At 37.6% G+C, this 26,160-nt stretch overlaps 3 protein-coding genes across 5 annotated transcripts; 1 reads left to right on the forward strand and 2 right to left on the reverse strand.

Annotated features, from left to right (window-relative positions):
- Positions 1 to 63: 63 nt before the first annotated feature.
- LOC140800281 (DIS3-like exonuclease 2) lies at positions 64 to 5,746 on the reverse strand. The gene is made up of 7 exons (XM_073154973.1): positions 5,492 to 5,746; positions 5,082 to 5,395; positions 4,916 to 4,969; positions 4,746 to 4,814; positions 1,796 to 4,027; positions 1,118 to 1,189; positions 64 to 1,041 (listed from the first exon to the last, which is right to left on the reverse strand). Exons 1-7 carry the CDS (start codon positions 5,601 to 5,603, stop codon positions 652 to 654), a joined length of 3,243 nt encoding a protein of 1,080 aa, XP_073011074.1. The 5' UTR covers positions 5,604 to 5,746; the 3' UTR covers positions 64 to 651.
- Positions 5,747 to 9,172: 3,426 nt separating this feature from the next.
- Positions 9,173 to 21,395, forward strand: LOC140800259 (copper-transporting ATPase PAA1, chloroplastic). Of its 2 annotated transcripts, XM_073154940.1 has the most exons (17): positions 9,173 to 9,819; positions 9,925 to 9,978; positions 10,232 to 10,385; positions 11,657 to 11,731; positions 11,901 to 12,181; positions 13,318 to 13,551; positions 13,900 to 13,998; positions 14,132 to 14,281; positions 14,541 to 14,687; positions 15,928 to 15,978; positions 16,091 to 16,262; positions 16,929 to 17,062; positions 17,685 to 17,782; positions 18,111 to 18,348; positions 18,524 to 18,727; positions 20,320 to 20,400; positions 20,765 to 21,395. In XM_073154940.1, the coding sequence occupies exons 1-17, from the start codon at positions 9,397 to 9,399 to the stop codon at positions 21,023 to 21,025; spliced, it is 2,856 nt and encodes a 951-aa protein (XP_073011041.1). In that variant the 5' UTR covers positions 9,173 to 9,396; the 3' UTR covers positions 21,026 to 21,395. The 2 variants fall into 2 exon arrangements, with proteins under 2 accessions (XP_073011041.1, XP_073011042.1); XM_073154941.1 differs by lacking the exons at positions 20,320 to 20,400; positions 20,765 to 21,395 and adding an exon at positions 19,343 to 19,482.
- A 792-nt stretch (positions 21,396 to 22,187) lies between these two features.
- Positions 22,188 to 26,119, reverse strand: LOC140799932 (uncharacterized). 2 transcript variants are annotated; one of them, XR_012111120.1, is made up of 9 exons: positions 25,896 to 26,119; positions 25,737 to 25,815; positions 25,549 to 25,628; positions 25,383 to 25,449; positions 24,667 to 24,738; positions 23,985 to 24,200; positions 23,661 to 23,913; positions 23,510 to 23,570; positions 22,188 to 23,256 (listed from the first exon to the last, which is right to left on the reverse strand). XR_012111120.1 is itself a non-coding variant. In XM_073154494.1 (8 exons), the coding sequence occupies exons 1-8, from the start codon at positions 25,969 to 25,971 to the stop codon at positions 23,565 to 23,567; spliced, it is 849 nt and encodes a 282-aa protein (XP_073010595.1). In that variant the 5' UTR covers positions 25,972 to 26,119; the 3' UTR covers positions 23,344 to 23,564. The 2 variants fall into 2 exon arrangements, 1 of the variants encoding a protein (XP_073010595.1); XM_073154494.1 differs by lacking the exon at positions 22,188 to 23,256 and having other exon boundaries at positions 23,344 to 23,570.
- Between the last annotated feature and the right edge of the window lie 41 nt (positions 26,120 to 26,160).

The raw sequence follows: 26,160 nt of genomic DNA on the forward strand, positions 1-26,160 counted from the left end.
TTGATGAATATTTCCTTCTGTTGTTGATTTCAGATTATATGTTGCTCCTACAAATACAACATATTGAAATACATCAATTCAAGCAGCTGCTTTATTAATCCTCCCCTTAAGTGATGAATAGCACACATATAACATCCAAAGGCTTCCATACAATGAGAAGAGGAAATAACCTCAGAAAATTTGCAGCTTATATCATTCAACACATGGAACCAGTTTTTATCTGTCTTTCCTAAATACTCAACCTACAGTAATAACTGTGACAGAAGACCAAGCCCACCACGCAAAAAACAAAGATGGGCTTCAGTTTGCAACATTCTGAGCCATTTGATGAACATAAGAAGAGAGGCCAGGAGCATATCGAACTGAGATGCCGACTTGTTGAAGAAAAGGTCAGGCTGATCCAATTCCGGCAAGCAGCTTTGAGATAAAAGGCAAAAGCTACTTGACTCCTATGCCACCTCCAAGTAACAAAAAGCAAAAGCTGAAAAAATTAAAGCACCGTAGCTGTACATGGTTGTATATAAACAAGATGCAGCACAGTTCATCTTTAAGGTCCTGTAATGTGATGAAGAAAAGATAAGGTTCCGCAGCACTTCAGATGTGATCATTAACAGCTCATTTCTTCCGATACTTGAATCCCCCCGACCAATTTTATTTGAAGTACGAGGACATGTACAATCTTATTCCAATGTCCAGTGGACCATCATCCCCACCAATTGCATGAAGAGCCACAGGTATAGATGATAAATGCCGCAATACTAAGGGGAAAACAGCTGTATGGTCTTTGTCAGGTTGGCCCAAGGGTGTCAATTTAGCAGCACAGTATTCTTCTTCAGTTGCTTCTGGTTTGTTATCTTCCTCGCATAAAACTTCCTCCGATGGGTTCAGCACCAATGCAACATCCTCAACAGTTCGATATTTCATGGGACTTCTTCTCTGGAAGCATTTGCTCCTATGTATATCTAGCACTAAAGTGTTTGTAGTTTCTAACCAGTCAACTACTAAGCCTCCAACTTCATCATAATAAATACGCCGCTCAATCTGTAAAATTAAAACATTATCATCATATAATACATGACCTATCATATTTCAAAATTGGGGATGTCAAAATCAATACCGCAAATTTTTGCACATAAACTGACATGAATCTTGGTCCAAGTCCTAAAACTCTGGCTTCAGAAACAAGGACCTGTAAACAGTATAAAGAAGAATTAGAAGAGAAATAAAGATCTCTAACTCCAAAAAAAAAAAAACAGTGAAAAGATAAGGAACATAAAGAATAATAAATCAAGTAAAAATTATGATAATTTTACAGGTCAATTTTAGCTCAATTTGGTTCCAATAACCCTTAGATAATGAACATCCTCAACTTCATCATAATAATAAGAAACCAAGTAAATACTTATCACAATAAAGTTGATGGGGGTTACAAGTTTGCATAATTTTTCTGATCACACCTATACATCCTAAATCAAGTGTCCCTTGATCTCTGAATACTACATAAAGAACCTATCATGATGTGCCAAAACCAAGAAAAACCATAAAGTAAGTCGAGGATCCCATCTATGTAGGAAGCTAGAGAGATTGGAAAACACCCATCAACAGGGAAGTTTGGGTCGGGAAGATAAACATCCAACCATCAATATAGAGGTTTTGTTCTGAGACAGAACCTACATTACCAGTGGCAAACCTTACCGTTACCCTATATTATTGGAACTTCTCTATTCGCATGAAGTAATAAGATGCCTTGAACTTAAACGCATAAAGAAGTTATGACAAAAGATGCAAAATGTACCTCTTTCCTCTTCAACAAAGCCCAAAGATAAAGTTTCTCTACAGCTTCCTCAGCATGAGAACTAGAAAACTTTTTTTCATTACAATATGTAGCAACTTCCCCAAGTACCTCACATTTAGGAACCATAAACTTAAGCGCAGAAGCTGCTAGTGCTTCCCTACCTTCTTTAGACTCAGCAGCGGCCTTATCAAAATTGAGACCGGTAAAACAACTGCCTGTAATGTTGCAGCCATCTGATTCACCTTTATTTTCTTGAAGAAGATTTTTGCTTTTCTTCCAATAAATTTGCTCCGCCTCTAGTGCTGCACACAGTGTTCTATGGACAATTATGTCAGGATATCTTCGTAGTGGGGAAGTAAAATGAGTATATAATGGAACTGACAGTGAATAATGAGCCCATTCATCTTTCTTCCCACTTAGATCCCCACTACAGAAGTATGATGCTGACTGCATAGGCTTTGAGGCATATGAAATAAGAATATCAAACAAAACAGGATCATATTTTAGCTTCTTTCTTATTTTTGACAGCGAGAGGTGGAGTTGACCAGATGATGAAGCATCCAACTCAAAACCATGTTTACAACAAAATGCTTCAAACTCTCTAAGCTTCCGTAAATTTGGTTCAGGATGCCTGCGTAGAAAAGCACAATCAGGAAATGCCCTGGATATAACTTCTGCAACAGACCTATTTGCCAAAAGCATGAACTCTTCAACAAGAGAACATGACTCCTTTCTTTCATCAAAACAGCTATCATGTGGAGCACCACATTCGTCAAACAAGAAAACTAGCTTAGGATTTTGAAGAGAAAGAGCCCCATCTTTAGATCTCATTTCCTTCAGTGATTTAGATATTTCATAAAGGCTTCTAAGGGACTTGACAATGTCCTTCCATTCAAACTGACCATACAATTGAGAACTTGACCTGTCGGTAGGACTCGCTTGATCAAAATCTACATCAATTATATCCTGCACAAGATCATATGAGAGTTTGCAGCATGAAAAGATAATGGATCGACCAATCCAGCGACTTATTATGCTTCCATGATGATCAATATCCCAGACAATTGAGAAAGCAAGCCTATCTACCCCAGGAATAAGTGAACATGCTGCTTCAGAAAGTTCTGGAGGCAGCATTGGTAATTTACGCCTCAAGATATAGACACTGGTGGATCGAATCTGAGCTTCAGTATCTAACGCTGTATCTGGACGAACAAAGTACGATACATCTGCAATGTGAACACCAATACGAAATGTTTCATCTGACAGAATTTCAACAGACAAAGCATCATCAAGGTCAGTGGCAGAGGAAGGATCAATTGTAAATGTCAAAATATCTCTGAGATCCTTTCTAGTTTTGAACTCCTCTATAGGAATCTTCCATGATACATCTGGAAGGCAAGCCAGTGATTCAGGAGAAAAACTTGCAGTACAGATTGCATTTTCAAACAGGATGGCATCAATGTGTGTGTCAATTTCTCCACCCTTGCCCAGAATATGCAAGACATGAGCTTGGGGAAAAGGACTTTCCTCACTCCAGTCAATGACTCGTGCAGCAACTAGTTCCTTTTCAACTGTTATATCACCATTTTTCAACCTCTCTTTCAGACTCTCATGTAAGCTCCTAACACTAACTACCATCTTTGGGAATTTTGAATTAGTAGGCATCAGATGTATGCAGTCTGCATCAGATAACGATGTCACATTCTTATTTCTCTTTGAACTCAGTTCATTTATCTGCTTTCCTTCACCTTCCCCTTCAGAAAACTTAAAAGCAAGAAAACCAACTACTACATCACGACAAGAAGACATTTTCATGATAGATAATACCTTTCCAGTAGGCCGTTTAAATGGGTGAGAGTTTATCATGGTTCTTATCCTCTCTAATGCTCTAGCAGCCTCTCCCTGCTCAAAGGCCTCAGTTTCACGCGAGCATTGTGGGATTGTACCATGTCCATTTTCTCTATTAGTAGATGTGACAGGATCACTTTCACTATCATAATGAACAGCTTCATTAAAAGTACCCTTCTCATGATATCGGTGCCCCCTTTCCAATTGGAGCAGGCCATTGCAGCAATTTTTGCTCTGCTCACCGCAAATACTGGAGTGCTGTTTCCGGGAAAAGTTATTATAAGAATCATCTGATGACACAGGATTAGATGGTACATTTGGCCCTTTCATCTTATTCCAGTAAGCCACAGGATCCAACATAACAGCAACAATATCACCTTCTATCTACAAGATCAATAAGATTACATCAAACAAAATTTACCTAAAAAAGAACTAGAGAAACATAAAATGTGTCTAAATCAATCCATTTTTTAACAAATTTGCAAGACAACCTTAACACATAATGGTGTACCAAAGCATAAAGTTTCACAGATAAGAAAATTGTGCTCATGAAAATACAGGCTCATATAAACAACTATACAGAGTAGAAAGCTACCAAAATAAAGCATTATTTAAAAAAAAAACTAAGACCTTCGTTGTTGCAAAAAACAAAATTCAGTTGTATGCGGTGCTATAATAAATAGTGCCATTCTTAGCCAACACAGTTTGGTGAACTTTAAAAGTTCATGTTTTTTGAAAAACAATGTTTTCTAAAAAGTGCCCATATGAAGATATGTTCGACCAGTTTAGGAGATCACCCTGCAAAAAACTATATTAGCACCCTGAAGATGCTACATTCAGCCATTATATTGTTAGCTGCATATGCATAATGTAGTATATCATCTCATTATATTCAATCTAAGCTTAACAGCTAGAATGAAATCTTATATATTGTCAGTCAAAATCATTTCCATATTCTTATCAGATGTAAACCAGTAAACAAGATTAAACATCTTGTCCCAGCATTAACGGTGTGCCTCAACTAAAGTTACTTTACCATAAGAAGAAAAAAAAATGCATTGATCAAGGTAACGCAGCTTCAGGTCCTACAAACCCCACTCACCGCTCTATTCTGAGCTGAAGGACCGCTGATGAGAACATCCATTGGCAAACCATCAATGGTGCAATATGCCTGAAATAACCAAAACGCTCTATCAACAAAATACCCACAATCCATCAAATGAAGATCTCCATACAAAACTGAATTTCTTACTAAAGCTTTTAATCTCTGACCTCAAGACGATTATGTGCATTAACACGAAACTTTGCTTTAAAAGCGTTCCCTTTCTGCAACACAACACAAAACCCAACACTTCTTTTACTTCTTTATCTTCTTATCAAGAAATTCTGTTATTCTAACAAGAATACACTAAATCTAAAAAAGCACCAAGCAAGTTACCTTGACTGCCTCCTCCACATCCTGCTCAGACCAATGTGGAGAAAAATACTTCTTTGCCGATTTTGACGAATAGATCAAATCTGGCACACCTGCCAGAGAAGACGAGGTTGCTAAGGAGCACGACTGGAAGATCTCAGAAGTGGCTCCGGCATTACCATCTCCATTGACGTGGATCGTAGGGAGTGAGCTGAACGCAACATTCGTCGCCTTTGGCGGTACAAACTTCCGCCCTACACCACCGAGTCCTCCGCTACAATTCTCCGACAACTCCGACCGTTGGCCCAACACCGAATCCATCGAACCAGAAAACCCGCCTAAGGAATTTGAAGAACAAAAAAAAAGCCCATAAACAAGGGATCTTTCTCCAATAAAATCGATTTGGTGACGAAACCATTCGAATCAAGAAGTACCTTGGACGGCGGGGCCGTTCTGCTTGGGCCGGCGATTTTGACGGCGGCGCCTCTTCTTCTCCTTGTCGACCTCCTCCTCCGCCGCCACCGCATAATCTGCCACCGGCTCCATGGGTTTTTTAACTCTTGTAAAGAGAAGAGAACAAAGGAAGCGAATATAGGGAGGGGAGAAGAGAACAAGAAAGGGTAAAGAGAGGTGGGGAAACCCTAGATCTGGAGATTCTTGCTTCCGATAGCGAGAAGACAAATATTATATATATCTATAAGAATACCGGAAGGGAAAGGGGAAAACGGAGAGAAGGGGTAGAGCCGCAGAGGAGGGAGGAAAGAGGTAGGTAATGGTTACAGTATCAGGAGGAGGTAAGATAGAGACTTGGGAGTTTTAATTGCGGGATAAAGACTCCATCATTGGTCGGCAAGACGTTTTTGCGCCGACTTCTCCTTTACACTGCTTTTTCTAATCATCCTTCGCTTTTCCACTCTTCATGCTTTCCCTTTTCTTTACTTTATCTCTTTTGTGGCTTGTGTTACCTTAATTATAATTGTTAGTAAATTAACCACCTAATCGGTTCAATTTTATTATCAGCCGGTTTTTTAAGAAACTGATCGAATCTCTTATCACAATACCTAAATGACCTAATTATTCGATTCTTTATCCTAAAAATTGTACTACTTCTATAGTTTTATATAAATTCATGTTTCTTGATGATAACCTGTATTTGTGGGTTGAACATTCTTAGTTAATAGTGTTCACGAATTAATTAATATGATGTTGGTTGTGATATGAAAAACCATGTGCTTATAAAAATTTGAGGTTGTTAAACATAAATATTAGTTGAAAATAATAATTAGTGGAAGTTATACTATTAAACTGCTTTTATAGATATATTTTTAGTTTCTTAAAATTATCTAATGTTTAAATTATTATTTTTTAAAAAAAAATTAGAGATCCATATGGGTAAATTACTAGTTGAACCAATAACTCAGTAACCTAAACTCTAACCGGGTCAACCTGTAATTCGATTTTGGTAACTATGTTTTTCACATAGCAAACTAACGACTTCTCTCAACCGGTACATCGGGGATAAGAATAGAGAAAAGAAGACAACATGAATTACAAAGACTATCTCTTGTTTTGTTATAACTAAAGTACACTAAAATTGTATGTCATTGCATTTATATAGAGACATATGAGAGGCATGTTTAAGTGCGAAATGAGTAGTAATGGCTTAAGACAACATTGATGGTCTGCTGTCCAAAATTCATGCTCATGCAAGAGGCGGAGTGAGTAGTTCTCCTTTGCAATTTGCCTTCAAGGTAAGTTCTCATTGGTTTGTGTTGCAACAAGGTCTCTTCGTAGGTTAGAGAATGCTACAAGTGGGTGATTGACTTCCCTTAAAGTCAAACAAGGTTACAGCACGTAGTATGCCCGGCAAAAAATGCAGCAATACAGTAGCAGCCTAGCAACCACAAGTCAGGCATCCTTATTTTTAAAAAAAAAAAAAATGTTCATAGGTAGATGATTCATTGAGTTTCAATAGTGATTAAAACACGATATATAAAATAAAATAAAAAAGATAGGATAACATCATGTAATAAGCTCCGCTCTTTGCTGAAATACAAATTGGCTAATAATTAATCTAGAGTATCAATATGTAACATGCAAGTACTCATGCATAAAATAAAACGAAGTGAATAGGACATCAACCCTAGAACAAGCCTCCCTTTTGGGCTACAAGACTGCCCTGCAAAGAAGAAACAACTATAGGAGACTTAGACTCGAGCTCTTTTCAATAAAGGCCCCGGTATCCTATGGCTCTTCACACGCTAAAATAAAATCCAACAAGTACAGTGATCGGCCAAACCATCAGAACAAACTCCAATCAAAACACCAAACCAGATTTGGCCCCTGATAGTACCTTACTCGACAATAGTTAGCACGATAGCAGGACTTCAACACGATGGTAAGACAACCGCCCAACGACTGCTATAGCGGATCCACCAATGATAGCAGCTGCAGCAGAGGAGGCCCAGCAAGGGGTGAGGCGGGGCGATGCAGGGCAGGGGATGGTGAAAACGACTACCATGACACTAGGGTGGTAGCGAAGATGGAGCAGGGGTCGTAGAAACTATAGGAAGGGCCAAGATTTGCCAATAGCAGTGATCAGAGGGGATGATTGGATTGGAAGCTGTGCCATTGAGTATAGAATTTCGACGAAGGGGGGAGCAAGATCACGACAAAGATGGGGCGAAGAGAGGGCAGAGCCAAAAATCAACGAAGTTAAAGGCGAAGGAGGTTTGGAGTAGAAGAAGGAGAAGGTGATAGGCCTAGCCTAGTCGGCTCGTCACCACCACCCACTAATTCAGCTACCACCATCCACTCAAAAAAAAACTTTCAATAGAAGGCATGCATCCTAAGCAAATGGTTTTGGGTTAAAATTTATGATTGAGAGCTTCTAATTTGGTTGGGATGGATATTGTTGGGATAAAAAATTGGGCTGATATGGTCCTAAATTTAGCTCAAGCCCAAGCTTCATAACCTTGAGTCAAGTTGAACTTGGGCTAGTGAAGGAGCGTGAATTTCATGCACATCAATTTGATTATATCATTGGATGTACGCTAACGTATAGATAAATTATGCACATCTAATATTTTGATCATGTTCAAAAGAGAATAACAAAAGATTATCAAATTTGATCGAGTGCAATTGAAGTCGTCGGACACACATAATTAATAAATTAGCATAATTTTAACAACGTGTTCGAACATATTCTTATTGAGTTTGCCCATACAATCGATTGCCATGCATCAATTATGTGCATCATGGCACCTACAGATTGATTAAGAAGATAAAAGTATATCATTAGATATTAGATATGTGTGATTAATATGTTGATACACATTCAATTGCGCCGAGATTACATATTAACTAAACAGCCTATAGATAATCAACCATTAAATGCCCCCATATCCTGACATTCTTATAACCTCTGAGTGGGAGTCATCAACGTCTATACCTTCCTTGCTATACTAGCTATTGCGGTCGTGCACCAATAGTAAATCACTATCTAGGAGACCTATTTATTATTTTGCTCATACAACAATAAAACTCCTTTATCGTCTTGTATCGTGACAACTGTCACGAAGTTTAACTAGAGTTTATTTAGTTTGAGGCTAAACTCCGAGATTAATTATTCTTATTTCTTTGTCTTAATATTTTAAAGAGTAAATTTAGTTAGGTATTAAAAAAATTTAATTACTAAACCAAGTTAGTATTTTCTTAAAAGAGTTACTCAAACCAAACGGATTTTAAGCAGTTTCAAATAAGTTTTCATGACTAAAGAAGAGCTAATTATATTGCCAGATATAACTCTTAAACAATTCAAATATATCAGTATATCACTAAGCCGTCAGGTATTTTGTTAGCAATTTTGATACAAATAATTAAAAAAAATTCAATTAGCTTAATTTTTATCTTATCCTTTAGTGATTTTTATGTCAATTTCTTTCTAAACCGATCTTTTCTATATATATTTTTTTTGTAAAAAAAAAATCACTCATAATAAGAGAAAGGAAGGGAACGTAAGGACATTTTATCTATCTAATTAATTTTTTTTAACATAAATTATTCGCGGAATTAATTAACCAAATTGGGATACCGTAGTAGTAGTAGTAGTAGTAGTAGTAGTAGTAGTGTGCGGTGAATACATCGCCACTGTGTAGTCTTCTTCCTCCCAAGTCCCCGACCTGCCAAGAGAAACCTTTCAATGGAGTACCAACGACGCCTACCTGCTTCCACCTCTCTTTAATTCGCGTTTCAAGGAGTGATGTGGTAGCCGAAGATAAATATAAATCGAAACTATTGTATATATTGGGAGAGGAGCGTAGGGAGAAGAGAGGAGAAGATGGAGTCGCATCTCATCCCCACGGTTCCCTTCCTGGCCTTATCCAAAACCCTAAAGCACTTCCCGAAGCCAGACCTACGCTGCCGCCGCTCGATTGTTCCGCCTTGTCCGGCGAGGATTCTGCCAGGGAAGACCAGATGCTTCGCGAACTCCGTAGGTCCCAAGTTGTCGAGGGAGTTGTCTCTGATCTCTTTCGCCGGAGGAGTGCTGCGGAGCTCGCCCGCGGCCGCGCCGTTGCCGCGTGGATTGGCGAGCACATCGAGGTCCTTCGCGGCGTTATCTGGGCCGCCTGGGGGCGGTGATGGAGTTGGCGGTGGCGGCGGAGGTGGCGGCGGAGGTGGAGGGGACAGGGCGAAAGCCGTCGGGGTGATGGCGGAGGAGGCATCGAATCTGGGGACGGATGTTATACTACTTGACGTCGGCGTAAGATTTTTGACAGATTATTTTCCTTTTTATTTTTGGTCGTTTTCCTGGTTTACTGCCCAATTACTTACTTTAAGAGAAGACATTTCTGGATGTTTTCTTTAGGGAATGTCCTGTGGAGGATGCGCGGCAAGCGTGAAACGTATTTTGGAGAGCCTGGTAAGATCTTGTCAAACTGTTATAAACAGTTTTAATGTGTTTTATGGTGTTTTAAGATGATAAGACATTGGTCCCATGAAAGGAGCTGTGGTTCGTCAAATGCATATCATCTTGATTGCAGCATTGTGAATCTTCTACTCATTCTGTGTAACCAGATATAATTGTTCTTTTATTTTTTATTTTTTGTTAATAGACTGATGCATAGTAATGATAAAGTGTCCTACATGTTGAAATATGGAGCATGTTTCTGCAGCCTCAGGTGTCCTCTGCAAATGTCAACCTTGCAACCGAGACAGCCGTAGTATGGGCTCTACCTGAATCCAATGATACACAGGGTTGGAAACAGCAACTGGGCCAAAAACTTGCGGACCATTTGACAACATATGGATTTAAGTCCAGCTTTCGAGGTAACTTTGCCGATCGAAGTTGTTAATCAGTGCAATCTTAGGCAGAGAGAACTTTCTTCGTGCCTAGGAGTCTGTGTCAATATATATAATTACCTATAAATTGTTTGGTTCTAAATACATGTTTTAGTTTAGTTTTGTACTGCTGAATTAAATATTCTATTTATGGTAATATACTTGATAACTAAGGCACACTGTATAAAGTGCTTTATAAGGATATGTACATGTATATAATTCTATTGTGTAATTCATAACTTTTATGAAAAGCATGCTGCAATGCATTTGTAGAATAAAGTATGAAGTGTGAATTAAGAAATAATTTCATAATCAGATAAGCTATTTGACTCATGAGACATGATAGTCAAGCAAATTATCATGCATAATAGTGTTGCATTTTGGTACATGAGGGATAGATGGTATTAAAAGAGTAGGTACATGGGTAGCTTGAGTTGTCAAAGCAAGTTGGCGCTTTTTCCTATGTAAATGTCAGTGTTGAAGTTGAAGAAATTCAAGTTCTCTAGTTCTGCGCTGAAGTGTCTGTTAAACATGGTTCTTGTTAGAGTAACATTGATCTGAAATTCTGAATATTAGAAAGTTTTTGGTCCTTTCTAATGAGCTATTTCTCTCCAAGTTTGAAATTTTAACTATCAGCTCTGCTTTCATTTAGTAGACTGACTAGGTGTCTTAGAGGAGTTAATACGAAACTACTTTTTTTTTTGTTCTAGATTTTTTTCAGTTTCTTTTTCTTCTAAGACTCAAGTGATTGATGAGATGTCTTACTGAAAAGGGTCAAGCTTTCTCTTGAGAGAAGTATAAGGTAGTAAGGTTAAGAGGATCATTTTACCACTTACTGTAATTAAAATTGAAAACCTCACTACTATGTGGAGTCATGGAGTTACCTTTGCACATTGAAAACTAAAACAGATCGAGTCTAATATACTAATATTCTATACTCAACCTCCATTATTTAGCGTTACCTGTAGTATTTAGCTTTTACTTTTCTTCTGGTTTTCTTCTCCTCTTTTTTTCTTCATGTTTTTCACTGGTGAAACTAATTCATCTCTTTGTAAGTCATTTCATAATTCCCCTCTTCAAGCAAATTTTTCTGCTTGAGAATTGAAACATTCTCATTCAGCTTCATTTATGTGATATCTTAGTCACAGTTGTATTTTATTTCTAATGAGTTAGTCTCTCTCTTATTGTATATGAATTTTCCCTTTTGCCAAGCTGTTCATTAATTGTAAAGTATCTATATGAAATTTGGCTTCTTGTAGATTCTGCACGAGAGAGCTTGAGTAGTGTTTTCCAAAGAAAGATGGATGAAAAGCTTCAACGATTGAAAGAGAGCGGTAGGCTTTCCTAAAACTTGCGCAGAGATGTGAATAAAAATGACTTCATTTTGACTATCCTAATTCATTGACCGTACACATTTTCCAAATTGTTTTTTTGTGTTAGAATTACTTCTCGTTCTGGACTGATAGCCTTGACCTAACTGTGCACCTTTTGATTCTTTTCCAGGTAGAGAACTTGTTGTGTCATGGGCATTATGTGCTGTATGTCTGTTGGGCCATGCCTCTCATTTCCTTGGAGCTTATTCCCCTCCATTGATGCATGCATTTCATTCCACTGGATTTCATTTCTCACTTTCACTGTTTACTTTTATTGGCCCTGGTCGGAAACTTATATCTGATGGACTGAAGAGTTTGTTCAGAGGATCGGCAAACATGAATACTTTAGTTGGTTTAGGTGCTTTGTCATCTTTTGCAGTTAGTTGCATTGCAGCCTTATTTCCAAAGCTGGTACTTATCAAATCTTCCCTGCTAAATTTTACTAGGTTATTTTGTATGAAAACATTGCTATAGCAAACTTGCAATTACTCATCAGATGCTTACTGATTTTGTTCTTCTCAAATGTCTGTGATTTTTATAGTGTGCTTTAGAGGAACAAACTGCAGTAATAAATTAGCAGAAAAGGATGAACAATCGTAGTGAGTTATGGACACATGATCACCATAGTGGGACATATTTTGTTTGCATAGGAGGTCCGTTATGCTTATAAATTATAAGTCGTTACTTGCTAGATCGTGCCAATTCGAAGATGCTGCACCCATATTTTTTGATAAACATTCTGTGAAAAACATCCATGTTAAATTTTTGTTCCCTGATGATAAAGCACATGAATGCCTATATTTATCTAAATATCCTTGAACTACTCCTTCTCACTCACCAAAACAAAGATATCTAAAATTCTAAACTAAGCATTAAGGTATTAATCCCATTATCAGCTGTGACCATTGAAAGCTGTACAAATGCAGTGACTTTTCCTGCTAATCATAGAGAATTAAGTTGCTTATCTTCACTTCCATAATCTGATTACCACTTATACTAGAGATTAGTGCTTCTCTATTCAGTATTCTCTCTTTCTACATGCATTAAATTTGGTTTTAAAGTTACCAGTTGCTGCACTGTCCGCAAAAGGAAGTTAATAGGTTGCTCGGCCATTGCTATTATTAATAGGCGAGAGCGCGAAAAGACGATCAATCCAAAGTAATCGTAAAATCTTTATGCAATCATGACATGGAAGTGTAGAACAAAAGAAACAAAGGGCATAAAAGTTTGTTCCTTCTCACATGTTAATGCTCTTACTATGGCATAGGCATTGAACTAGTTTATTCCAGCTCACGTATTGTAATGCTCTTTTAATTACTGGCGCATTGAGCTGCCAGATATTCTCATGTGCTTCCTATCTGAACTACTTTTCTGATCCAACTACACAATTTTTTGCTACAGCAGCTTCCAGAAGCATGTCTAGATATGCTATATTATCAACATATATTTTTCTCTTAATTGGCTTATGACTGTGCTAGTCAAATATCAATCAGTGCCTTCGTCATGGTTGCTGTATTTTGTTTTAATATCATGTTATGCACATGCAGGGATGGAAGACTTTTTTCGAGGAACCTATAATGTTGATAGCATTTGTCCTGCTAGGAAAGAATCTTGAACAGAGAGCAAAGCTAAAGGCAACCAGTGACATGACTGGATTACTCAGTATTCTCCCAACAAAAGCACGCCTTGAAGTTAGTAATGATACTGAGCAGTCACCATCATTCGTTGAGGTTCCATGCAATAGCCTTGCTGTTGGAGATCATATTGTTGTGCTACCAGGAGTGAGTGAATTGGCTCTGATATTCTTCGATGTACCTAGGTCTCAGAATACCAATATTTTATAATATTAGGATAAAGTAGTGGTTAGGAGATTATTAAATATGTAATACTTGTCCTTGCGAATGGATTTTACAGATATCAGGATTTGTGAAGAGATTGAATAGAAAAAGATGTTTCTTTATGCTTATCATAAACCTAAATATATTTATGTACATGTTCTATAATTTCATCCTTTATTTTATGCTATATTATTTATAAAATTCTTCAGAGTAATTGTAATTTTTTTAAGCTTTGAGTTGGTCTTTCTTTCTGCCTATTAATTTATCCTTTGTCACTCTTGCAATATCTAGGACCGTGTTCCAGCAGATGGAGTTGTAAAAGCTGGAAGAAGCACGGTTGATGAGTCAAGTTTTACTGGAGAACCTTTGCCAGTGACAAAACTACCTGGGGTATAAATTCTTTCACTTTCATCATTTGAATTATTGGCATGATCATTATGCTCTTTTTCTGTAACTTCATTCTGAAAACTAGCTTGGGATCACTTTCTTCTAGCACCATTATTTTTTCATTTCTTTCTTGCAGGCTGAAGTAACAGCAGGAAGCATTAACTTAAATGGTAGGCTTACAGTTGAAGTAAGAAGACCTGGTGGTGAAACTGTAATGGAAGATATCGTTCGCTTGGTGGAAGAAGCACAAATAAGGGAAGCCCCTGTGCAGCGTTTGGCTGACAAGGTCTGCGCATCTCAGTATTTTTTACATCAGTTCCCACCTAAAGAAATTGGATTTAGTTGGTCAAGGAAGTCAGTAGGCTGTGGGCCCACTAAAGCTTGAGGAATGTTCTTGTCTGAGTCATGAATATCATTGTCTGATTTGCATATATGTATCAGTCTCGGTTCCTTCAATATGGTGTTTGTCATATCTGGTACATTTATCTTTGTGTCGGGTTTTATACTATCTGACAGATTATAAATGTGATGCGTCATGATGATAGGTCGCGGGAAACTTCACATATGGAGTTATGGCACTGTCTGCTGCTACTTTTCTATTTTGGAACTTTTTTGGCTCACAAGTTGTGCCATCATTGATCCAACAAGGAAGTTCAATATCTCTGGCTTTGCAGCTTTCCTGCAGTGTCCTGGTATGGCGTCATCCAAAATTTAAATATTGACTTGTTTATAGTGGTAATCTATGGGCATGCTGTTTATATGGATATCTGGAAGAACTGCAATCTAAGGCTGTAAGGTACAAACTCAAGATTAAACTTTATGCTTGGGCAACTAGATAAAACATGGGAGGTACTAACTATTGATATAACTTAAAATTTGAATATCATAAAGTTTCTTTCAAAAATAATCTTTATAGTGATGCCTGACTTCACATCCCTTACATGGTCTAGTGACTCTCATCACCTTGTGTTCCAAAATGAGCCTGTGATGAACTGATGCCCCTTCAAGACAAGGGGAATAGAAAGGAAAAAAGTTGCTCTGTCAAGGTAGAGATTCTCAGCTTCATGAATGACAGCTAAAACTTTTATTGTTCATCACAGGAGTGGTGTATTACAATAGAAAATGGTTTGAACTGGTGACATGACATGAGGATTTTCAGTTCCCTGCTCTACCAAATTTGGAACTTAATTTGAAAACCATATTTCAACCCTGTGATATTTCTGTTTGGAAGCCATTTCATTGGTAGTTAGCTAGATATTAAGCACAATTATTTATGCTCATAAGTCATAACTTGTAAAATGCATTCACTGACAAGAAAACTGCTTAAGGCCATTATTATTGACTTATTTTAAGGTCCTGCTACATTAATGAATGACAACATTAATGCTGTTATTGCCGAATAAAGAAAATTTACTGAAATAAAAATCTTCAATTCTTAAGCAGTTAAGCCTGGAGATCGATCCCTTTTGTAGTGTTTCTTGGAAATAAACATAATGGTTTGAACAAGCAAGGCCAGAATAGACTGGTTTTAGTTGAGACGGTCCAAAAGTAGATGGCAAGTTTGCTGGTTTCAACCTTTCTTATGGACAGGTCTTGACTAAAACAGCTTGAATTGCGTGAAAACTTTCCGTTTTCTCTAGGGTTACCGGTCAAAATCAGGAACAAAACTTGGAAACATGTTTCATCCGGTTTGAATATTTCATTTCAAAAGCTTAGTTATGTTTCTTCTTCCTTTCGGGTATGCAAATCTGTGGCAATTGCCTGCTGATCTATTTTCAGTAATACCTTTTGTTTGCATCCTTCCTTCCCCTCATCTCGTCTCATGTGTATCATGTGGTATTACTGTATTAGAGTTGTTAAGCTCTCCATGATGTTATCGGTATCGACCTGACTGCCTATTTAGTAGTTTAATATATTTATCTTCAAGTCCAGGTTGTTGCATGTCCTTGTGCACTTGGGCTTGCCACGCCTACTGCTGTGCTGGTATGAATTACGAGATCCTATTCTGCTATTGACTAAAAAAACATTTTCTCCAAAAATAGTTTTTATTGATCTTGAGGATCTATCATTCTATTGACCTTAGAATTTTTTTCAGGTTGGAACTTCTTTAGGAGCAACCAAAGGACTGCTTTTACGTGGCGGCAATGTCTTGGAGAAGCTTGCAGAAGTTGACACTATTGTGTTCGACAAAACAGGGACTTTGACACTTGGAAGACCTGTTGTTACTGGAGTAATGGTTTCTCATTGTAATGAAGACAACAGTTCAAAGTTAAGTGACTGCATTTTGTGAATGCTGAATTTTACTACTATAATATTGTCACAGTATTTTTCTTTAGGGAATGGAATTGCTTCAACTAGAAATCATAATGTTAATGCTCTGATCCATGTACACTACACTATAGTCTAAAATGCCATGTTTTTACCGTTATCTTTGGCAACCTGATAGTCAAGTAGTTGCATTAAGTTATCAACTTCCCATGGCAAGAGCTATTTCAAATTATATCAGACTATATTCAAGTAATAGTGGTTAGCATCTTGTATGGAAGAGGTATCTTTTAGTGCCCCTGCCTTGTGTCACTTTGAAAATTGAAACCTGGCAGCTCCACAAGATTTTGGAGGGATGAGACTCGTGGAAGGTCCAATCATGATCAGTGTGCACCTGAATGAAGGATGTATTTGGTGCTATCATAATAACTAAAATAATTAATGGATTTTTATTTTTATTTTTATGCAGACCATCAATTTAGTATATAAAGTCCAACAATCTATTCTTGCTTGTCATGTGAGTTTTATGGGGAGTCATAATCTTCATCCTTTTCTTGTGCTATTGTGTGATACTGCCTCAGTATGGCGCAATACTATTCAGATTCAGTAACTTCTGCAAAATACTTTATTCACAAGCATGCCTGTTGACAAAACCATATTTTCTGTACAGAATGATCTTAATTACAAGTGGACAGAAGCTGATATTTTGAATTTAGCTGCTGGAGTTGAATCATCTACAAATCATCCACTTGGAAAAGCTATTCTGGAAGCTGCTCGTGCTGCCAATTGTGGAAATCTGAAGGTGATTCAACTTAATCTTGGATAAGTTTGTCGCCTTTTTAATTATTTACCTAAGAATCTATATTCAGCAATGCAGATCTATGACAATAACAAGAAGAAAAGTGTTGATTGATTGGGTATTGAGGTCTTTCTAGGAACTAGCAGTGGCCTAATATCTTCTCTCATACTACATCTCCATATAAAAGCACAAAATGTTTGTTGTTTTTAAGTGTTCAACATGAATTATGAGCCATTTTGTTTAAGAATTATTAAGATCAGTGATCTGATTGCATCTTTTGTAGATCACGCCCCTCCTTAGTATCCTGTCCTAGGTAGTAGGTAATATAGGTTATGAATTTCACTGATTGAAGTAAACAAAGTTGGTTTATGTTAAATTTAGCGTGCCCTGAAGTGAAGTAATACAGTTGTTTTTACATTTCAAGGACAATAATTGAGAATAATCTAACAACAGAAAATTCTTGAGAACTGTCGAGCATGACTTTGTAAAATATAGATAACATTGTGTTATGGCACTTATTGAGTGGGTAATTATTTCTGAAATAATGGTTTCTCAGTCAAAGTTGAACGTGGCATGGCAAGGTACACACTCATTTTGCAGTCATTCTTATGAGTACTTATGACAGGCAAAAGATGGGACATTTAAGGAGGAACCTGGATCTGGTGCTGTAGCAATCATTGAGAAGAAGGAGGTTACTGTTGGGACATTGGGCTGGCTTAGAAGGTACAACAGTGAGCTACAAGTTCTCTATCAATACATGTTTGGATAATTGCTGTTGGTTGATAAAATCATAAAAGTCACTTCCATATTTCTTTATTTCTTTCTATTGTAAAAGGCCATGGAAGAGATCCTCTTGTATCTTTATCGTCTTATAGTGGTTTGTGTGTGAATTTATTTATCTGGCGATACAGTACATCATTCATTATACATCCATTCTTGTTGCTAGGATTCAGAATGACAGCAGCATGTTGGTTCAAGTTAACATGTTTCAGTAGGGATGTGCACATGGCACTTCATAGTGACATAAGCTGATGCAGCATATGTTTTGCAGGCATGGCATCGTTCACAACCCATTCCCAGATGCAGAAATTAATAATCAGTCAGTTGTATATATAGGAGTTGATGGTGTTTTATCTGGACTAATATACTTTGAAGATAAAATTAGAGAAGATGCCTGTCAAGTTATTGACATTTTGTCTAAGAAAGGAATAAGTACATATATGTTGTCTGGAGACAAAGAGAGTGCTGCTGAGCATGTGGCATCAATGGTCGGCATTCAAAATGACAAGGTAATGAAGTTTGGAACTTTGTCTTGTCGCTTTGACCTATGACCTAGTGACATAAATGGCACTTGATTTACTTGCCAAGAACTTCATTTTCCTAACTATTTCTCTGAATTAACATATGTAAGTCAATCTTTTCTAAGTCCATCCAATTACTATTGATTTTTAATAAATATATTAGGTAATTGCTGGAGTCAAACCACATGAGAAGAAGAAATTCATTTCTGAACTGCAAAAAGATCAAAAGGTGATTGCAATGGTTGGCGATGGCATTAATGATGCTGCTGCATTGGCTTCATCTGATGTTGGTATTGCCATGGCAGAAGGTGTTGGTGCTGCTAGTGATGTATCTTCTGTAGTGCTTATGGGTAATAGATTATCACAGGTAGACATCTATTCACCTTTTAAACTATATAGCTATATGTCTATAACGTAATCTTTGAATATTCATTACAATTTTTTTAGAACTTTGTGATGTAGAATGTTCTCCCTTGTCGGGTAGTATGTTTCTGATAATGTTAGGAGTTCCTATCTATTGTACTTGTAAGAAAAATTTATGCCACTATGATGATACGATTCAGGTTTGATCTGATCTAATTACGGGGACATTTGACTTGATGAATCGAGCTTATTTATCTTTTAATTGAGTTATGCTGTAAGACCTTAAGTCTATTAAGTCATATAAGCCTAAAAAAATAAGTCCAATTAAGTTATGTAAATCTCTAAAGCAAATTTAATTAAGTCATATAAGTCTATAAAACAAATTTAATTACGTTATGTAGGCCTATAAGGTAAGTCCTAGTTCGATAGTCATAATTTGAATTGTCTAAGTCTTTAGGGCTAGTCTGGGTAGAATTCATTATACCTGACCTCTATATATAGCGGGGTTGTGCGTCTTTATTTATTTATCCAAGCATTGAGAATTAATTAAGTTTAGTTATTTTTTTATTATCATATTTATCGTTTTAGCATAACCGTTAAATTGTTTTTATCTTCACAGGAGTAAATCATAATCGTAGAACTCTTTTAAGTACCCAAATCCTAGCCACAACCCTCCACCATGAGCCACCTTACGATTCGGCTGTTCACCATCACACTTGGTCGTCTGCTACCCTCCGACGATCGCCGCAACATCGGATATTTACTAATATGTTCCGTTCTGATCTTCCTCTACTATTTTATTTATATCTTTTCATCCTAATCTTCGATTTATGTAAAATCAAAGTCATTAGAATCCTAACTTCCGAGGCTACTACTATACAAATTTTCGTAATTTTCTTACATCCAAAATCAATCCAGATATGGTCCGTAACACATGAAATGCACTCGCTTGATTCAGGGTTTTGTTCTTATGCCATATGTCTGGATAATTATGACAGGACAATAATACTTAGTGTTCTCTTCGGTTGTTAATTCTTATGATTGTGTGCACCTCGAGAAATGGGAAAAGGAGTTCTTATCTTTGGAATGGCAACTAGTTACTCTGATAAATCATAAATGGAAGGCAAGAATGAGGTAATTAGATAATATGTTGAGATGAGATGTGAAGATATACATCACCTTCCGTTGATCAGTAGTGATAATGATGGTAGTTGGCGAAAGGATTAAACAATGATGAAAAGTTTAACCCTCAGGTAATTTTGTAAATGCTCACCTTTATCTGTTGTCATGACGATACATATAGTTTTCTTTTTTAGTATCTTCTGAAAGAATTTCTTTTGTTTCTAAGCCTTGATTTTCTGATTCTCGCTACAACATTCTAAACACGGATGCTTCTTTCCGTAGACTTACATTTGTGGTTAGTTTACTTGAACCTTTTCTTTTATAATGTCAAGTTGGAATACTTGAAAAGTTACATACTAATATTATGCTGAAGAGCTGCAAATTCCCCTCCTCTTTTAGCCCCGGTTGCCTTATTGATCTAATGGTAGCATGCCAGTGTGACTACATTTTGACAATATCACTATTCTAATGCAGTTAATCGATGCATTAGAATTAAGCAAAGAGACCATGAAGACTGTGAAGCAGAACCTTTGGTGGGCGTTCGCATATAACATCGTATGTATATTTCCCTTTGCAATTACGCTTTCCTTTGTGTGCTTCACTATTATATAGCAAATAGTAAATGTTAACATTGCCCAGTTTATTTCACGAGTTATTTCGTAAGAACAGCTCCACATTTAGAAGAATACTGTGCCCAAAATCATGCTTTGTTTCAAGTATTTACTGCACTGGTAATTTTGTCGTGCGATAATGAAATTAAGACATTCTGACATGATTTTCCCAAATGGAACCTTGAGTGTTTTGTGATGCCAAGCAACTCATGCTATTAAAGTTCCCTTGAGCTTTCCCTACACTGCCTCATAAATTTATTTGACCATTTTCTGGCTGGATGCTTTGAAGGATCTTTCCTATTTTGCAGGTTGGACTTCCAATAGCTGCTGGAATACTGCTGCCGATAACTGGTACAATGCTGACCCCATCAATTGCTGGAGCTCTGATGGGTTTGAGTTCAGTTGGGGTGATGGCAAATTCACTTCTCTTAAGGCTCAAGTTGGGATCAAGGGAGAAACCAATTTACATGGTTCAGCACGAAACCAGTTCCCAATCTGTCCCACATGTATTGGTAGATATCAATGAGGCAGCCGACAAAAACTACACTGCAAAATGGAGGAATAGTTGATTTTGCAAGATGGTATAGTTAATTACCACTACGCCCAGCTGGAGCAAGGCTTCCAAAGAGCCTCTACAATTACTGAATCAAGTACAAAAGAAGCCTCATAGTGACAAATGCATTACACCTCTTTGACGAGATTAGGGCATGTGTTCTTGTCATAGATCTAATCTATTTTGATGATGCGATATTGCTGTCTGATCAGGCAATATGCTCTCGCTCCATCAGACACTTGCCGTGAATAATGTGGTAATATAATATGTTCTTTAGATCGAATTCATTAATTTGTGGTGCTAGGTGGCATCCATTGTGTTCAACCCAAGAGATGCTTCAGTGACAAATAAAAGGCAATGATATTCTCTGTGGCATGTTCATTTTATATTTGCTGGCGTATATTTTACAGACTTGAGAAACTGAGAGCGGTGCTATTTAATTTGTTTTATATTTGATGACTTTTAGTTTCCCTATCACTAAGTATTAAGAGGAACCTGTTGAACTTTGTGAACAAGACTAGTTGTTTCTCTAACCGCACCTCAAACCTTTGTTTGACAGGTATAAGTTGAAATCCATTTATTCTATGTGGAAGTCCAAATTCTGTTGCCGGACCTCAAGAGTTATCGAGACGTCACATCTTGTTCCTAATTACAAATCCGTAACTAACCCAAATAGTGGTTTTCAGATAGATAATGTAGATGTACAAGAATTATCTCAAATGCTCTGTTGTAATTTTCAGTCTAATATTAAAGCTAGAACAAAATGACACCCTTCCTTTCCAGTGGAATAAAAAGTAAGAGTGAGTTAGCGCCTCCTTTTTCTGTTGGATAAACGAGTGACTCTCGGCTCAACTAAAGCTCAAGCACGGTTCAATTTAGCTCAATTTGAATATGACTCAATAATAGGCTTGATTCAGGTTTGAGCTCAGCTCAGGTTCAATCTGGCTCAGCTTGAATTCGGCTCGAGTTGAGCCGAGCCAAACCTAAAGCTATAAAATAGGCTTAAAATTAATTTCAAGCCAAGCCAGCTTGCTCAGGCGATAGACTTCCAAGCTTATAAGGGAAAGTGGACTGAATTCTATTATATGAGAATTGACAAGAGAGTAGTCATGCAGGAAAGCAACTTTACTATATTAGACCTAGAAACAAATTCTTTATTAAAGCATAAACCAAACATAGATGAAAAAGCAAACATAAGTCAACTGCAATTAGTGTTGCAAAGTCATGGATTTCAAGGATTAAATTTTCTGGAATCATACTAAAAGATATATATTCATGCCAGGTCACCAGCTAAAAACAGCATGATGAAAAAAAAGAAAAAGAAAGCAAGAATCAAGAAAAAAAAAAAAGTCGACCACCAAGCAGCAGCTATAAGGCATCTTCCCTTTCTCAGGATCCACAGCTACAGGCTTATGCATTATCACCTCACGTTAAAGACATGATGGAACCAAAATCCGAATAGCAAATTCTCATCACCTTGCCACGAACAAAAGTCTTACATTTCTTCCAATCATCCATTATATATTCTGACAAAGCAGGCAAACAATGCGCCGCCAACACTATCATTCACAATTTGTCTCTGAAGACAAGTTAATTGATCTACTAACAGGTTAGCATGCAAGCATAACATATGCTTCATCTATAGCAGACAAAAGCAGATGTTAGTTCTCCTGCCAACATTGAAAAGGAATAGAGAAAAGCTTAGGTCTGAGTACTGACATTGGGTGAGCAGTAAGAAGGCTAACCACTTCCTGGCAACGAGATGGCAATAGCTTTAGCTATGTTTTACAAGATCATACGCACGCAGTCCAAGAAATTAGAAACTGATATTAACAGCATCACATGCTGGTACAACAGCAAGTGGCACCCAGGTCATCACAGCTAGCACTACTCCTTTCAGTGCCAACAGGAAAAAGGAAAAGATTGAAATATGATGAATATAATCTAAATCCCAAGGAACAAGAGCAACAAAAGCTCAAACATAATCCTTACCAGTGGACCGTCATGGCACACTAAACATGTTTTATGCAGGTCTCATCTAAAAATGTTGGAACTGCATATTGTCAGCATGAGCATCAATAGAGCATCACCATCACCATTACCAGCATGGTCACTGATATCAACATCACCACCAAAATCAACACCAACGAATAACAATTGAGTTTCAGCTACAACATCATCAGCATGGAAAAATCCATTTGAAATCATCCTCCAGTAAAGCACAACACCCAACTCACGAACAGATAACTAGAAAATGCAAAATACGTTCTATTATAAGATAAGTGTTCTACTAAACTATTTAATGAAGCAAGTTCAGAAAAGAAGTAAAAAAGCTGATGAGAAGGACTAGAGTTTCATAAAGAGCATAGTAAAACTCCAATAACTACAAGTCTACCACAAGATATTCTAGAAACCAAAATTGATCCACAAAAGTACATACTTGCAAACTTAGAAAAGCAATTCAGGGGAACCCAGATTACCAAAGTACTTAAGATCACACCTAACATATAATAACAGAGTCAAGCCTCAAAGGTGCAGCCAAGCTGAAGAGCTCATCAGTCCTGCCAGTAGATGCAGATGGATTGTGAATAAGATGAGGGCCTCTTCTAAACCAAAAGGAGGTTAGCAAAAAAATGAAAAGTACCAATTACCTCGTCAGCACTGTGAGGAGAAGCACTACGGGAAATTGCACGGCGAGCTCGTGGAGAAACACTACGGGAAATTGCACGGCGAGCTCGTGGAGAAACACTTTTAGAAGGAGGTAAATGTTCCCCATTCACTTTCTCAATGCTCTGATCACGAGAAGGAGGTGTCCTACGAGGTGAAGGGCTCCTACGAGGTGCAGGGCTCCTACGAGGTGAAGGGCTCCTACGAGGACTCAAGCTACGCCGAACAGGTGAAGCACTGTATAATGCAGTAGGTTAGAAAAATAATAATTACAAAGTACTGAAGCATATAGGATTTCGTAACACTACCTATCATATGAGCGGCTCCTACTCCTCCGTCGATCATCATCCAACCTTCCCCTACCTCGCCCCCTAGAATAATCAGGGCTCGCACTGTGGCTTCTGCTTCGACGACGACGGTCTCTTTCTTTGTCACGATACCTTTCACGTTCATATCTTCCTCCGCTCCGGCTCCGGCTGCGGCTTCGTCTCCTATGATCTCTATCACGATAATCATCTCTATGCCTGTGTACAACATAAATGTAGAAAAGGAAGAAAAGGGAAGCCCCGACTCTTGTATTAGCATTCAAGTTTCTGAAAGCAAGTGTCAATTACATAGAATTATATAATACTATAATGCCATTGGAAATATGATTAGAAGTTCAGAGCCTTACACCAGATAGAACCGAATGGAAGAAAATTATCCACATATCTAACACATACTTGGGATTTACAACTAGTTGGTGTTGTTAATTGGAAATATAATCATTGATATTTACCGTATCAAAAAAATTAAGAGATTTTCATGCACTAAATAAACTGTACAAACTACATCCAAAAAGGAAAATCATCCTTCAATGAATTCAGAACTGTTGACGTGGTGTAGCAAAAAAAAGCTACTAAGGAATATTCCTATAATTGTACTCATTAATTACCCACTGGTCAATGCTAGGTAGTGTATAAAGACTAAAGAAAGAAAAAGGATCCTCACCTAGGCCTAGGGCTATGGCTTCTTGACCTGCCTCTTTTTTTTGGCATTTCTTCCATAATTCTTCCTTTCTGACTGCACATTTGAATGAAAATGCACCATGAGTAATGGCCAATAATTTTGATTGATATGGACAAACAAAAAACAGGGCATACATTAAATAAAAATATTGCAACCATAAAGAGAAAAGAACCATCTTCTCCAGCTATAAAAGTAGGTTGACAAAAAAGGGACTCTATAATTACATTGCAACCATAAATGAGTAAATGCAGAAATAATTGTTCAAATTTTAATTAAAGAAATGATATACCATTCTAGTACACAATATACAGACACGTATTTGAGAAAGCACTCCTCAAATATCCCAACAAATTAACTAACTACACAATCCTGTTAACTTAATTTTTTTTCTTTCAATTTCTTCAGTTTCCTTCACCATCATACATCTCAAAGATTCTTTGCTCATATATTACAGCTCTCCAGCAGTCTATAGTTCTAAGCCACTCACTTTCACATGGGGGAGTCATTGCAAAATTTAGATGGAGCTGTAAAAACTTAACAAAAAGGTTTCTTTTTGTGGAATTTAGAACAAATTGCAAAACAGTTTACAATGCAGACAGATCTATCTAGAACGGAAGATACGAGCAAGTAGGACCACAATATAAAAACCCTGAATCCATCATGTTTCTGCAAAATTGGAACAAGGATTCTCAACTTACATAGGTTCAGCATTCGGACCATATTTAGCAAATTGCACCATGATGTTACGGCCATCCACATTCCGGCCTACAGTTTCAAACAGAAAGCGAGAAGGCAACACAAAACATGACACAGCAGACCTATAATTTTGCCAGAAATTTCATCAAATATAAAGATAGAACTTACCATCCAGCTTTTCCACTGCCTTCTGCGCCTCGTCAGCGTACTTGTACCTCACGAACGCAAATCCACGGGAATCCCCAGTCCTTCAGATCCAATAAGCGATAACATAGGTACCAAAAAGCTAGAAACCCGCTAATACGGGAAGAAAGTAAAGAATATCCAGAGAAATTTCGAAACCCTAGAGAGCTCACCTTCGATCTCTTGGAATGAAGACATCCACAACCTTTCCATACCGATCAAAGAGAGGAAAGAGATCGTCCGGCGTAGTACCTGTGACGAGAACAGATCGGATAAGAGATTAGAACAAAGCGTAGGAGAAGGAGAGTAGAGAAAGCTATATGGGCAGTTACGGAAGCTAATGTTGAGGACGAGAAGGGAGTAGGTGTCCTTGATGTCCGGAGGACCGGACCTCCCAAAGTGCGACATGGCCGGCGGAAGAGAGAGAAGGGAGGTTGGGAAAAAAACTAGGGTTAGTTTTGGGGGAGGGAGACGAGAGCGGAGAGAGTTCGAATGGAACAAGCTTATGAGCTTATCGCCTGCGAAGAGTAGCGTCTCTCACGTGAGACGTGCGTGCAAGAAGGTGCCAATGGACAGCTGGGATATGACTGTGAAACT

This window comes from Typha latifolia, chromosome 13 (genome assembly GCF_019914945.1).
Source record: "Typha latifolia isolate L0001 chromosome 13, TyphaL0001v2, whole genome shotgun sequence".
Classification (NCBI taxonomy): Eukaryota; Viridiplantae; Streptophyta; class Magnoliopsida; order Poales; family Typhaceae; genus Typha; species Typha latifolia.

Excerpts from the sequence above, each read along its gene's own strand:
- LOC140799932 (XM_073154494.1), bottom strand. The coding sequence starts at position 25,971 with ATGTCGCACTTTGGGAGGTCCGGTCCTCCGGACATCAAGGACACCTAC. Across the intron at positions 25,816-25,895 it reads CGTCCTCAACATTAGCTTCC|GTACTACGCCGGACGATCTC; the intron begins GTAACTGCCCAT and ends TTCTCGTCACAG. Across the intron at positions 23,914-23,984 it reads AGGAGCCGCTCATATGATAG|TGCTTCACCTGTTCGGCGTA; the intron begins GTAGTGTTACGA and ends TGCATTATACAG.
- LOC140800281 (XM_073154973.1), bottom strand. The coding sequence starts at position 5,603 with ATGGAGCCGGTGGCAGATTATGCGGTGGCGGCGGAGGAGGAGGTCGAC. Across the intron at positions 5,396-5,491 it reads GAACGGCCCCGCCGTCCAAG|GCGGGTTTTCTGGTTCGATG; the intron begins GTACTTCTTGAT and ends CAAATTCCTTAG. Across the intron at positions 4,970-5,081 it reads ATGTGGAGGAGGCAGTCAAG|AAAGGGAACGCTTTTAAAGC; the intron begins GTAACTTGCTTG and ends GTTGTGTTGCAG.
- LOC140800259 (XM_073154940.1), top strand. The coding sequence starts at position 9,397 with ATGGAGTCGCATCTCATCCCCACGGTTCCCTTCCTGGCCTTATCCAAA. Across the intron at positions 13,552-13,899 it reads ATATTGTTGTGCTACCAGGA|GACCGTGTTCCAGCAGATGG; the intron begins GTGAGTGAATTG and ends TGCAATATCTAG. Across the intron at positions 17,783-18,110 it reads ACATTGGGCTGGCTTAGAAG|GCATGGCATCGTTCACAACC; the intron begins GTACAACAGTGA and ends TATGTTTTGCAG.